The sequence below is a fragment of the Amphiura filiformis genome, chromosome 12 (assembly GCF_039555335.1).
Source record: "Amphiura filiformis chromosome 12, Afil_fr2py, whole genome shotgun sequence".
Taxonomy (NCBI): Eukaryota; Metazoa; Echinodermata; class Ophiuroidea; order Amphilepidida; family Amphiuridae; genus Amphiura; species Amphiura filiformis.
Genome location: NC_092639.1, coordinates 67312821 through 67326731, shown reverse-complemented (window position 1 = coordinate 67326731; position 13911 = coordinate 67312821). Strand labels below are relative to the sequence as shown.

At 37.9% G+C, this 13911-nt stretch overlaps 1 protein-coding gene across 1 annotated transcript in view; it reads left to right on the top strand.

Annotated features, from left to right (window-relative positions):
* The window catches only part of LOC140166601 (calcineurin-binding protein cabin-1-like), a 60420-nt gene extending 46509 nt beyond the window's left edge, over positions 1 to 13911 (top strand). The window contains 10 exon segments of the mRNA XM_072190103.1: positions 624 to 781; positions 1500 to 1672; positions 3813 to 4249; positions 4252 to 4692; positions 5283 to 5564; positions 6920 to 7071; positions 7635 to 7763; positions 9058 to 9289; positions 10476 to 10553; positions 11423 to 13911. Coding sequence (XP_072046204.1) covers positions 624 to 781; positions 1500 to 1672; positions 3813 to 4249; positions 4252 to 4692; positions 5283 to 5564; positions 6920 to 7071; positions 7635 to 7763; positions 9058 to 9289; positions 10476 to 10553; positions 11423 to 12979 — 3639 coding nt within the window. The 3' untranslated portion in view covers positions 12980 to 13911.

Sequence of the window (13911 nt, the reverse complement as noted above, 5' to 3'; positions counted from 1 at the left end):
TTTACCCGTTATATACCCTTTATATAACCTGACATTTAAACGTTTTTGGCAACCTTTAGCGAATGATGTTGAAATCGTTTTGTGTTTGATACCACATTCTTTTTTATTTGAAAATCCAGCAAGTCCTATTTTTTCCATGCCAAAGAGATAATGAAGAAAATTTTTTAAAAATAGAATGCAATATTTGTTTCTTCCATAAACATGATCAATATCCTAGCATTGTCATCCTCCACAACCCCATGCACCATAGCGACGGCCCCTGTATCCTATATGAATACGGGTTAGAATGTTTGATATTTGTCACTTACGTTAGAGGGGAGGGGGGAGGGGGTTAGCCTTCTAATGAAAGGACTTTCGTTTATAAGGCTTCATCGAACTTTTGGGTTGTTCCCTAACCCTAACCCTTATATCTAACAAAAGGCAAAGACAATGTCTCAATGAATTTTATATGAAAGCTGGTTTATGATTATACTACCGAGTACATGCCTCAATTCTAAAGCTTATACAGAGACAAGGCAAAGACAGTGTCATAGATTATAGTCTACTCAATGAGTTTGTTATGCAAACTGGTTTATGGTTATAATTAATGCTCTCCCTGACCTTAATATCTTGTTTTTTTCTAGATGTACTACCGAGTACATGCCTCAATTCTAAAGCTTGTACAAAGACAAGGCAAAGACAGTGTCATAGACTATGGTCTACTCAATGAGTTTGTTATACAAGCAGCAGATACACCGTTTGTTAAAGCTAAAGAGAAGAAGAATTCAGATCAGAGTGACCTGTAAGTGTTGATATTTAGCTATTCCAGTTGAAATTCATACACCCCCTGTGGAAGATATTACTTTAATCTTCCACACAGGGAGTGTGAATTTCAAATGGGGCCACCCATTCAGTGTCGTCTGCTCCAACATGGGATATTCCAGTTGAAATTCATACACCCCTGTGGAAGATATTACCGTAGTCTCCCAAACAGGGAGTGTGAATTTCAAATGGAACCACTCATTCAGTGTCGTCTGCTCCAAAATGGGATATTCCCATTGAAATTCATACACCCCCTGTGAAAGACATTACTTCAATCTCCCACACCGACAGTGAGTGTGAATTTTAAATGGGGTTACCTGAGGTGACTCCATTTGAAATCTAGACCCTGTGAGAGAGACTAAGACCATGTTTTCATTGGGGGTGTATGTAAATACAGAGATATTACAAGCCTTTTTAAAGTTAAAGAATAAAAAGATTTTTTTTAAACCATGATAACATGGATTCTATGAAGCAAAATGATATGGTTCGAAAGAGGAGATCTATATCAAGGTATGATTTTCTTCGAAAAAATTCTTTCTGATTTTTCAACACCTTCATGACTATTTTTGACCATACAGTAAATTCATATTTGCTGGCATCAGCCTCATCTACTGGTGTTGAGACATATAATATTCTTTTTAAATTGAAATTACCCACCAGAGGCAAACTTCATTGATGCTTTTATTGTTGTTGTCCAGGAGTGAGTTTGACTCTGATGGTAAATCGTCATTGAGTCAAAGGTCACGGCTGAGTTCATCAACAGGTACTCCCACACCCCTGAGTCCAGCATACATGACACCACAAGACCACGATTACATCAAGAAAAAATCAAAGAAAAAAAGGAATATCAGCCTAGAGACACCAAGTACAGGTAAGATTTTAGGGTAAAAAAAAATCAGGGTCAACCAATCAAAGGGTAAGAATGAATCCTTTTTACATTTCCAAAGTTCAACTTATCTTGTACATTTTATGACAATACCGTAAAAACTTGATAGTTAGCATATGTGCTTACTATCGAGCGCTTCTGAAAACACAAAGTTGTACCAAAATCTGGTGCTTTACCAACTGAGCTAATGGGGTTGAGACACACATTTGCAGGTTTACTTGTTCGTATATAACTATGTGTATTGATGATTTGCTCAACCCCTTACACTTTTGTTGATGGGGCTCTTTATGGTTGCATGTTTTAAAAGCGCTCAATAGTAAGCACATATGCTAACTATCGAGTTTTTACAGTAACAAAAACCAAACGATGAAACCAAACATATCAGGTTATTTTTTTGGTTAGGCTAGTTCATGACAATTCTCCTTGTGGAAAGGATATCATAATGCAGCATATTATTTGCATTTCTTGGATTTGCTCATTAATAGGCAGTGGACACTCTTTAGCTTAATACCTTTTTTGGGAATTTTGTGACAGAAAAACAAAATACCTGGCCGGTAAATTTGAATGGGTTCATTAGTTGCAACATATTTGTGAGGTGGAACACATGTGGCGGCCGGTGGGTGCATCGTTTTGATATGGATGTACGCATATTTGGCTTTATGATTTAAAAAATTTGTGCAATAATAATTTTTGATTTTTGATGTTATCATATTTATTTTTTCGATATTTTTGATGTTAATGAGTGCAATGTTTAAAAGCTTAAAGGACCCCTTTTGAAATAAGCCCTTTTTAGGGCTTAAAGGGTTATCCTATGCATATCTGCAATTGTATTGTATATTGTAATTTTAAATGTAATTTTATTGTCTTTTTATATATTCTATGTTTTTATAATGTGACTCTGTAAATGATATGCATAAATAAACTCAAATCAAATCAAATCAAATCAAATCATATTTCTTGATGATAAATCAAACATTTTTGCTTGACAAACCCATTAAACAAGTACTCACTACTTAAGCTTTCGCCATCGGGGTTGATGGCTTGATCACAAGTGTCTTGGTCCACTGCTTTTCCCGCGAAACGGCTTGTTGGCATTTCCCAGAAGTGATGTTTTTGTTTTGAGCAGTGGATGGTATATGTGATCGAGAGATCTGAGACCTTCATCGCGGCTGATTGCTTTGGCCCCCCTTTTTTGAATGGGAAGCGGCAACAATCCTTGATAAAGACTCAAATGTGTTCAACAGGAGAATCAGGGAAGCAATCTACATTTGAAAAAGGGGGGCCAAAGCAATCAACCCGCACCGCAACGAAGGTCTTGTATCTCTCAATCACATATATATACGATCCACTGCTCAAAACAAAAACATCACTTCCGGGAAATGTCAACAAGCCGTTTCGCGGGAAAAGCAGTGGACCAAGACACTTGTGATCAAGCCATCAACCCCGATGGCGAAAGCTTAAGTAGTGAGTACCTTTTCAATGGATTTGCCCAGCAAAATGTTTGATTTATTCATTTACAATCCTACAAATGCATCTATTTACTGAATTCCTTGATGATAAGTTTGTAATTTGTCTACAGTCTGCACAATAAATATTGTATCAGTTTTGTAACACAAGTAAGGCCCAGAAACAAATTTGTTTATGATCTTTGGATCGACCGTCGATGCTGCTTTGATGCTTGTTATTAATGAACTGACAACAAATTAATCAGAATTAATGCTAAATTTATATTGGTCAATATCAATCCAGGCAAAGTTTCATATTATCACAATTAACAATTCTCAATTAATTGATTTCATAAATAATAAGCATCAACCAAGCAACGATGGTCGATCGAAAGATCAAACTAATTTGTTTCTATAGCCTAACCAATCAAAATAGAGCTTTTAGATCTCTTAGCAATTTTAAGCTTAATATAAGTTATATGCAGATAGGGGACAAAGGTCATGTAAAGGTCATGTAGAGGTTATAGGCTTAATCCTATTCAGCCCTACTGATTACTCTTATCATATCCCTGACTGGCTCAATACATGATATAATCTGCTTTGTAACCAATCAAAATAGTTCTTTAAGGCTGATAGTGCCCCAGAGGTATTAATTGTTGCAAATTTTATTTGATCTTTAGAAACTGCCTCTGAAGGTGAAATCCTTTCTGGAGACGACAGCAGTTTGAGTCAGTCAGCAGGAGCAGCACAACTCCTGAGATCACTATCAGATTTGAAAAACAAAGATGGCGCTACAACAACGGCAACTACTACAGAAACAAGCGCATCGGAAGTAGAAGGTGCACACACGGAGACGGAATCTTCTCAAGACGAGAGTCCGTATAGAGAACCTAAAGTGAGGATTAAGGAAGCTGATGAGAGTAAGAAATCATTAGAACAGAGTTCTGCTGATAAAGCGGAAGTTGCCAAGGTAGCGATGCAAGAATCGGCTACTAATAAAATGGATGCAACAAAGAGTGCTGTACCTGTTCCGGTGGGCATCATAAAAGTAAGTCTAGATGACAAAATCTACCAGCAGTGGCAAAGAACTTGCAAGAAGAAGATCCAGTTGTAAGAGAAAGCGACTCAGAACCAGATATCATCGACTTGATCTCGGATTCATCAGATAGTCCTGTAAGATCTAAACCTGCAAAGATTGCCGCTGGTGATAAGAAGACGGAAAGTAAAACTAGTGATGAACGCAAGGAGCAAGCTGCATCATCAAGTGATGGCAAAGAGGATCTTACATTTATTGATTTAACCGTTGATAGCTCTGACAGTGAGAGTCTGATTTCAACACCACCAAGGAGGAGAGCATTGCATGAGTCTCCTATTAAAGCAGGAGCTCCATCTAACAAAGATGCAGACAAACTTGGTCTTGGTAAGAAAGAGGATGCAAGTGGTAGCAAGAAACAAGAGAGGAGTGGTGATGCTGATGCAGCTGATGAAGAACCTATGGAAGTTGACAGCACAATAAAGCAAGATGAGAAAAAAAAGGAAGATGATGGATCAAAAACAAAGGTTAGTTGAAAACTTGATTGAGTCATTTGATTTGATGTTTGTTATGTCTCATCCAGATTGATAATTTATACTTGTCTGTTAGTGAATCTGTTTCAACTAGAAATCATTTCAGTTGAAATCTGTACATCCCCTGTAGAAGAAATAAACTTAATCTCTCACACAGGGGTGTAGATTTCAAAGGAGTCAACCATTCATATAACCCCATTTGAAATTCACACTCCCTGTGTGAAAGTTGAAGGTCTTGTCTTCCAAAAAGGGTGTATGGTTATGCTCTAATCTACATCTGTATGATTTTATCTACTCAGTTGTTATTGTGTAATAATATTACTTACACAAGACATTAATACTCAGAAGTTTGTTTCGGGTTACAATTGGTGAAAATCATTTGTTTTTTGTTACTGTGCGCATCAATAAAGTCCCAACGCATGCTTGTGTAAGGTCACGTGAGCGAGCGCCAGTCACACATTATGCAACTAGCGGAAGTGCTGCGCCCAACTGCGTACACACCATTCTATATCAATACACAATGTTATGAGGCTCATTTTGTTTTGCCTATTATAAGCTGAAACTCTATCTATTTGAACATTCAGGGTGAATCCAAAGAAGAGACATCCATGGAAATAGACAACCATCAGACAGTAGCTAAAACATCACCAGACAAGAGTAGTAAGCCTGCTGCAGAGACTGCAGCCACACCTGCCTGTGAGCAGGCCAAGTCTGCTGCAGAAACTGCATCCAGCCCTGCCTCTGAGCAAGCCAACTTAATTAATGGGTGTATCAATGCACTAGGATTGTGTCTATCTCGTTTCCCCCAACACTACAAGTCTCTGTATCGATTGGCCCAAGCCTACTGCAGTCTGGACACTCGCAAGGTTGGTGGAGAAATGTTTTTGTTAGAATTCTGCACTAGTTAGAGTGTATGTAATGTGAGTTTCAACAACTCTTTCTATACCTTTGTATAGAAGCCAACTGTTGTTAATCCGTGATAAATGCACAATTTTTTTCAGTAACATACACTCGACTGCAAACGCCCATATGCGTGAGTGCATAACATTCATCATGCCTAGAATATGTGTGTGTATACATGCTTGCAAGTTGAATTCCATATTTTGGAGGTGACGGCGAAACATTGCCATTTTATTCTGAAGTTTTATTGCTGATATCATTAGAGAAATTACCGATCTTTTGGAAATGTATTTATTTATTATTATTATTAGTATGAGTGGCAGTGATTAGCAGACACTCCTTATGAAATAATCATATTAATTGTCTGATCTATAGCTTGTTTTTGTTGTTTAAAGGGATTCAATCATGTTTCACAGTTGTTCATCACTGTTTAACAAAGGTCAAAGATAATTTGAGGTCAACTTGTAAAATAGGCTGATAATTAAAAATCTGGTCTCGTATAAACAGTTCAAATCCAGTTGCAACCATTTTTATGTTTTGATGCATCCAAGTGTGTGAAAATATTGGATACAAAACAATAATGATTAAATTGGATGCTTTACGCCCAATATTTATTGGTCTCGCTATCAGACTAGGGTCATAGTTGCACTATGGGAACTTTCATAATATGGTGGAGTTGAAGGTCACACACTGAGTTCAAAGGTCATTTGAAGTCATCTTGTAAAATAGACTGCAAAATACACAGTTCAAATCCATTGGCACATGAACTTGGACCAAGCTGTACTGTTAGAACTTAAAAGGTCATTTGAGGTCAACTTGTAAAATATGCTTAAAATCCCTATTGTTTTACTTCTGTTACCAAACGAGATGCGTGGCTCGATAACGTTAACAGTCTTGTTGTCACTACCCACTCTCAGCAAATAGAGTAGGGCTTTCTTCACAGGTTATATATAGGGATGTATGGCTTATATTAATCTGGCATTCAGATATCACAATGATACGAGAATGAAACGGGCAGAACAGAGAAGAGGGAGGAAGGGAGAGAGAGATAACAGCCATGTCTTGTGTATATAGGCACATTTGCAAAATGAAAGAATGAATAGCATGAAATGCATTCCATTAAATGACCTGGCCAATGAACAGAATCTGAACTTCAACTACACAGAATATGTGCAAAGAAACAAAATACACAGTCAAATGTTTAATAGCTCCAATGATTTTATTATCAAAGTGCACTTCATAGGAACTGGTGTAATTCGATTTTATGTTTTACCTAAACTTGAACTTCCAATGCTGAATATCATTATATACTTTTTAACAGAATTTGCAGTGGAGTCGTGATCTATTGCTAGGCACGCCATCAACATGGCAAAATGAAGATCATATGCCTGCACCAGCATTGTTTGGTGAGCACAGCAAGACCAAGAATCTCTTCCAAGGTATATGGAGGATACCTATCACTGAAATAGACCGGTAAGAGTCAGGGTAGGGAGTAGTATCACTCATAATATCACTTGCATTGTTTGGTGAGCATAGCAAGACCAAGAATCTCTTTGTACACAGGACAGACAGTTAACGTCCGCTCTGAAGGCTTTTATGATTCATTTACCCAATTCTAAATGAACCATGGGGAGAGTAGAAGTCTGAATTTAATATGCAGAGGTTGCCAATTAATATTAAGTTAATATCCCAGCAAATCGCCACCGCCAGGAATTGAACCTGTTACCTCATGCACTAAAGGCAAGTACCCTAATCATTAGACCACACTCTCCCTAGATTCTTCAGGTGATTAAAATTGCTCATCTCTACAGTGTTTCCAATTGTCATTGACAAAAGACAGCTATTGCAGGTACTGTTTTTTTACACTCACATGATGATCAATCTCTTGTGCTTTTTAGATCCAAAAAAGTGTGTAAAAATGGGGAAAAATTATAAACAAAAAATTCTGGGAAATCGAAGAAATGATTGCCAAAACTCATACTAGAAGTTTGGGAAAACCCTAACGCTCACATAAATGAATCTATTGTGCTTTTCAGATCCGGTAGTTTCCCATGGCATATGTACCGGTCTGTGTTGCTGTTGTTGGAAGTGTTAGAACATCTACAAGATCATCAGATGCTACTCCAGGTGGCCATCAAACTAGACAAAATACCAGAACAAGGAAAGTAAGTAATAAGTGAAGTTTCAGACTATAGCCAAAATAATAAATTCTCGATCATGAGAGGATGTACCTTCTGCGTCAGCGTATTTTTCATAGAATAACACAATCGCGTGACCTGCATGACCAAACCTTGACCTTGCCTAGCAACGACGGTGTGATTGGTCAATTCTCAAAAGCTGTGTTTATACCAGTAAGCGCCCGGTCTTTGCGTAGTACGCTTCGGCGCAAATAACTGTGCGCTTCCCAAGTTGGCTCTCATGATCGAGAATTTAATATTTTGGCTATAGTGGTCATTAACCCTCTCCATGCAGGTATACGGGTATCGACTGCAGACAAGAGAATTGTAAATTGTTGTGTCTGTATTTGGAATCGGCACGAATAAATGCATTAAAATGAGTACAAACAAACCTAGTATTAGTTCAGTGGTTCTTGAGATATTTTAGAATGTATCTAAAAACTTTATTTGCCTATGGCTAAAACACATGAAGACAAAACGCTGTTTTGATTTCATGGATCAAGTAAAGACTTGAAAGAAGTAAGAGTTTCAAAGATCAATGGGTGGAATTTAGAGAAATGCTAAACACACATTGTCAAGTCTGAGATTGCAGGAACATGAGCATGGTTGGGAGTATTTGTATTGACCGTGTATGCGGTAAGGCTTACTTAAAGCCATATTATAACATTTTCAAACAAAATAGATTATCATTTCTTTGCCATAAAATGTTAGCTTTTACTGTCAGATATATCCCCTTTTATTTTTGAGCCGAACAACTACGGCAAAGCAAAGAAAATATCGAATTTACTACCAGCGCACATGTCGTCAATACGTACCACTCCTTCGGTCATGTTGTTTACGACCCTTTGTTGTGTATATCACCGTCCCGCACGCCGTGTACGTACTGTGTGTTATGAACATCGTGTATGCGTTCGACCAATTCAAAATCTCGGATTTTGACAAAACTACAGCACCTAAAGGCTTGTTTTTTGCAGGGTATATTGGTTTAAGCGTGTAAAAATGGAATTTTAAAAATTCAGTGAGGGCATCTTCCTCAGCAAATGTTATAATATGGCTTTAAGTATGATATCTGTACTTTAATTAGCATTTTGTATGTCCTTACTTCCCTTATTGTTTTTGGCAATATAGGTATACTTATATTATTTTATCATATTTGGAGAAGAATAACAATGAAAAATTGACGGAATTAAAATTATCCAAAATCATACTTCATGTCTTTAAGATTGTTATAAGCTCAATTACTCCTACCAAATAAAAATCATCAAGTATATTTTATTTTTAGGAAATACCTTCGTGATATGGACCGACAATACCTATCTCAGCAGTCCTATCAGCTCTGTCTTGCCGTCCTTCAACATCAGCTAAGTGAAGCCAAGGATGAAGATAAGAAACTCACTGCATTACTAGCAGCACATAAGGTGTGGCAATGTGTACAGTCAGGCAAACTACAGACAGACCCTGGAGTACCTGCTAGTATACTGAGAGATGCCTATAAGACATATAAGGGATCACAGGTGAGTTGTATAGTAAGATAAGAAACTCGCTGCATTACTAGCACAGCACATAAGGTGTGATGGTGGTGAATTGTAAAGAACAACAACTGAAATTTATAAAGTGCCTAACACCAAACAATTGTACTAAGTTGCTGATATACACTTAAACCAAATAAATTACAGTCCACAGGTAACATTAAACAAATGGCATTTCAAGAGTTAATGATTAATGAGTCATCCTTGGTATTACCAATCATTTAGGTAGTGCAGAAAGGGCATGCAAAGGTGGGGAGTTTGTCTTTTGGGGTCTAATACATAGGATATTATATAAATAAATGTAGACCAATCCTAACCTGTTTCAAACATAAAGATGACGATGCTTGTATTTAACTCTCGCCATGTGGGTATGGGTACAGATAAAGTTTTTTTTTTAATTCAAAATTCAATTTGGGGTTCATTCATAGAATTGAGGGCATGATCAATTGTTTATGCTCAAGGAGAACCCCTTTCATACATTCCCAAACATTCAGCAATTGTTTTTCATCAAACAATTACAAAAAACAAGATGTAAGGTTCTTAAAAATGCAATTTTCCTGCTTTTTTTCCATACCGAAAATGTTACGCTGAAGCAATGGGGAATTAACATTGACTGTTTATGCTCGACTCGAGATCAATCACATGTGCCATTATAACACAACTGTATGAATAAATGTTCATGTCCATATTTGAAATTAGCATGAAAAATGCATTATAAAATAAGTATAAACAAACATAGAATTGGTTCAGTCGTTCTTAAGACAGCTCTTGATATTTTGAGAAAATATCTCAAAACTTGCGACTTTGGCTAGCATGTGAAGCATTAATTGGGCTATTCCATTTAAAATCCACACTACCCCTGTGGAAGATTTTGGAAATATCTTCCACAGGGGAAGTATAATTTCAAATGGAATGAACACATAGGCAGCTCCATTCAATTTTATACACCTTCTGAGAAAGATTCAACCTGAATCTTCCACAGAGGGAGGGTGAGTTTCAAATAGAGCTGCCTAATGTGTTCATTCCATTTGAAATTCATACTCCCCCTGTGGAAGATATTTCCAAAATCTTCCACAGGGGTAGTGTGGATTGTAAATAGAATAGCCCATTGTTTTCTTATGTGGTTTATTGTAATGTAATGCATCACATTGTATTTTGTTTCCCTCCTTAGGTTGAGAGTGAGCCGTCTATACTAGAGCAAGCTGTACGTTTCTGTGCATACTACAACATGGTGAATAAATTGCCACAGGTAGGTGTAAACAATAGCGTTATCTGCTTCCCAAGCCATGTCGTCTGCTAGCAGCAAAGTAATAATGTCATCTGCTAGCAAGCTGTACGTTTCTGTGCATACTACAACATGGTGAATAAATTGCCACAGGTAGGTGTAATCAATTACATCAAATCAATGATTTGCCATTCAAAATCAATTATACGTCTGGAGATTCAATTTCAGGAATTTTTGAACTTCTCTTGTTTACGTGTATTACTGCCTGCAGCATAGAAATATATCTTGGTAGTCATTTCCTTGTCTAATTCTGATACCACAGTCAAACATTTTCAGCCATCAAAGAGCTTTTGTACCATCTCCCTGAAGTACCTAGAAGCTGCTTCAAACTACTAGCAGCAAAGCAACGTCTGTTTCCCAAACAATGTCATTTGCTAGCAGCAATGAAATGTTGTCTGCTAGCAGCAAAGTAATGTAGTCTGCTAGCAGTCAAGCAATGTTGTCTGCTACAGCAGCAAAGTAATGTCGTCTGCTAGCAGCAATGAAATGTAGTCTGCTAGCAGCAAAGTAATGTAGTCTGCTAGCAGCTAAGTACTGTAGTCTGCTAGAAGCCAAGCAATGTTGTCTGCTACAGCAGTAAAGCAATGTGTTCTGCTAGCAGCAAAGCAATGTGGTCTGCTTCTGCTGGTGGTTGAAACCTTATACACCGTTTCCATGTTTTATAGATGGAAAATGTTTGGACCTGAAATTATTTACACTGAATTCAAATTTTGTTGGAATTCCAATCTTCCACAGTGTGGGAGTGGATTTCTAATGGATTAGGATGTGTACAATAGAGAATCCAGTTTAATTATTCTAGCTTAATTTTTTCACTTTTTCTTCTCTGGTTACAGACACCAACCTCCTATGGTGACATACCGTTTCCAGGACGATCACCTCGTGACAGCTGGTGTGGAAGTCCAGTCAGGACTAATAAATCTGAAACAATGTTTCAATTAACATCACCTAGTTTCCATGACAACAAAACCACACCAGTAGATGGTGGTATGTCACAAGATGGTAGGAAGCTATATGCAGGTGGTGGCGTGAAAGAAGCTGGATTTTCACATTCTCTATCCTCAACAGATTTCCAAGCAGCATACAAGGATTCAATTATGCACAAAGCTAAGGATACAAGTAAGTCATCGGAGACAAAAACAGTGAAGTCAAGAGTAGGGAGTCTGACATCAGTACCTCATTTTGCTAAAGATGCTGCAAGTTCATCACAACCAAAACTTTCTACTCAGGGCAAAGTTCCTGTTACTCAGGGGAGAGATACTGCTGGGGTGAAAATCTCGGCTGTCACAGGCAAACCAATTGTCAAATTACGCACCTTATCAAGTATGGGAATAAAGGTCAAACCATCCGCAACAGAGCAGACGACACCCAAATCAACCATATTAAGTAAAGACACAGAGATGAAATCACAAAGCAAGTACTTTGATTCTTCTTCAAACAAAGGACAGTACTCCATGTCAACACAGAAAACAAGTTCTGAAGAAAGTAGTAAGAAGCTGCTTCAAAATACTAGCAGCAAAGCAATGTCGTCTGCCTCCCAAGCAATGTCGTCTGCTAGCAGTCCAGCAATGTCTTCTGCTTCTGCAAGTAGTCAACCATCTCTGTCTCAACCATACACTTCTGCTAAGCCCACAATGGCAGCTTCAGCAAGTGTGGTGCAGAAACTACGAGAAGCTTTGGGTACAAAAAAGTTAGAGGCAAAAGATAAACAGTTTACGAGTAAACTTAGTTTACAGCATGCAAAGCGTGCAGGGGAGACTAGCAAACTTAGTTTACATAGAGAGCATACGGGGGAGATTAGCAGTCATGGTACAAGTAAACTTAGTTTAGATAGAGAGCATGCGGGGGAGACTAGCAGTCATGGTACAAGTAAACATAGTTTACATAGAGAGCATGCAGGGGAGACTGGCAGCCATAGTACAAGTAAACTTAGTTTATATAGAGAGCATGTGCAGGAGACTAGCAGCCACAGTACAAGTAAACTTAGTTTACATAGAGAGCACACAAAGCATGCTGGGGAGAGCAGCCATGGTAAAAGTAAGCTTAGTTTACATAGAGAGCATGCAAAGCATGCTGGGGGAATGAGCAGCCATGGCAACAGACCTTTACCATCAGGTGCATTACCAGGGTCTAGTAGTCATGGAGATCAGATTTCAACAGCCTCAATGCCATCTTACTTGCTTAGTCAAAGTCACCCAGGTAGTCATAGTAACCAACCTGCTAGCTCTGGAGGTCAGGGGTCATCTAGTCAAAGTAACCAGCCTGCTAGTTTTGGAGGTCAGGGGTCATCTAGCCAAGACCCACAACATAAAGAAGATTCATCCAAAGATGGCGACTCAAAACAAACATCCAATTTTATGTCCTCATTCCTCTCATTTTTGGGTGGTAAATAAAGTAAGAAATAAAGGGTAATGCAGTATCCTTTACACCCAAATATTGTGTCTGAGACAGTAAAAATGTAAATATGGGTTTGACGCATTATTTAAATGTTTTACTGCCAAGGACACATTATTTGCGTGTAAAAGATAATGCTACACCCTTTATTTCTATTCTATTACCACAAAACAGTGCTATTTAAAGAGAAAATATGACTTTTTTTGCCCAAATATTTTAAATTGTTTACTTCATGGTGGATTGTGTACGCATAAGTGACAGTGCGTGTCGTGAAAATATTGTATGTGTATGCGCTTGACCCAATATTGCAGAATAAAGGGCTCTCATGTGATGTGTTATAACAAATCACAGTGCACGATTTTGAATAATGGGTCTTTAGGGTAATTGAATTTGGTATCATGGCTTTTGAAGGTGATGTATTTTCATAATGGTCAAGGCTTGTACAAAATGGTTAATATGAAGCCTGGAAATCTTTCAGTAAATTCATGCTTGTAAAGTTGGTCATTAAGTTGTTCCCAAATTGTTTGCCATAAATTGATACTTGGTAGTAAGTACACTGCAAGATTCCTATTGGGGTCACCTGCACAGACAGGTACACCATTGCCAAAGTACATGACTGGTACACACAGTATCTACACAGTACCAATGCTGCTACTGCACAGGACACTTCAGCACCGGTACTCCCCTGGTACAGCAGAGTACCAGCCAAGTATATGCACCTTAGTGATGGTGTACTTGTGCAGGCACCCCCAATAGGAATCTTGTAGTGTAGTATCTACTTACTGCAATAGTTCCCAGCTTGTACAGAATGACAATGGGTGTATAGTTTTCAGATTTTGAATCTATTTCAAAACTTCTAAGGAAATAGAAACAAGTTTTTTGATCGATGCATGGTCGATCCTTATTTTTTATGAAATCAATTACTTGATTA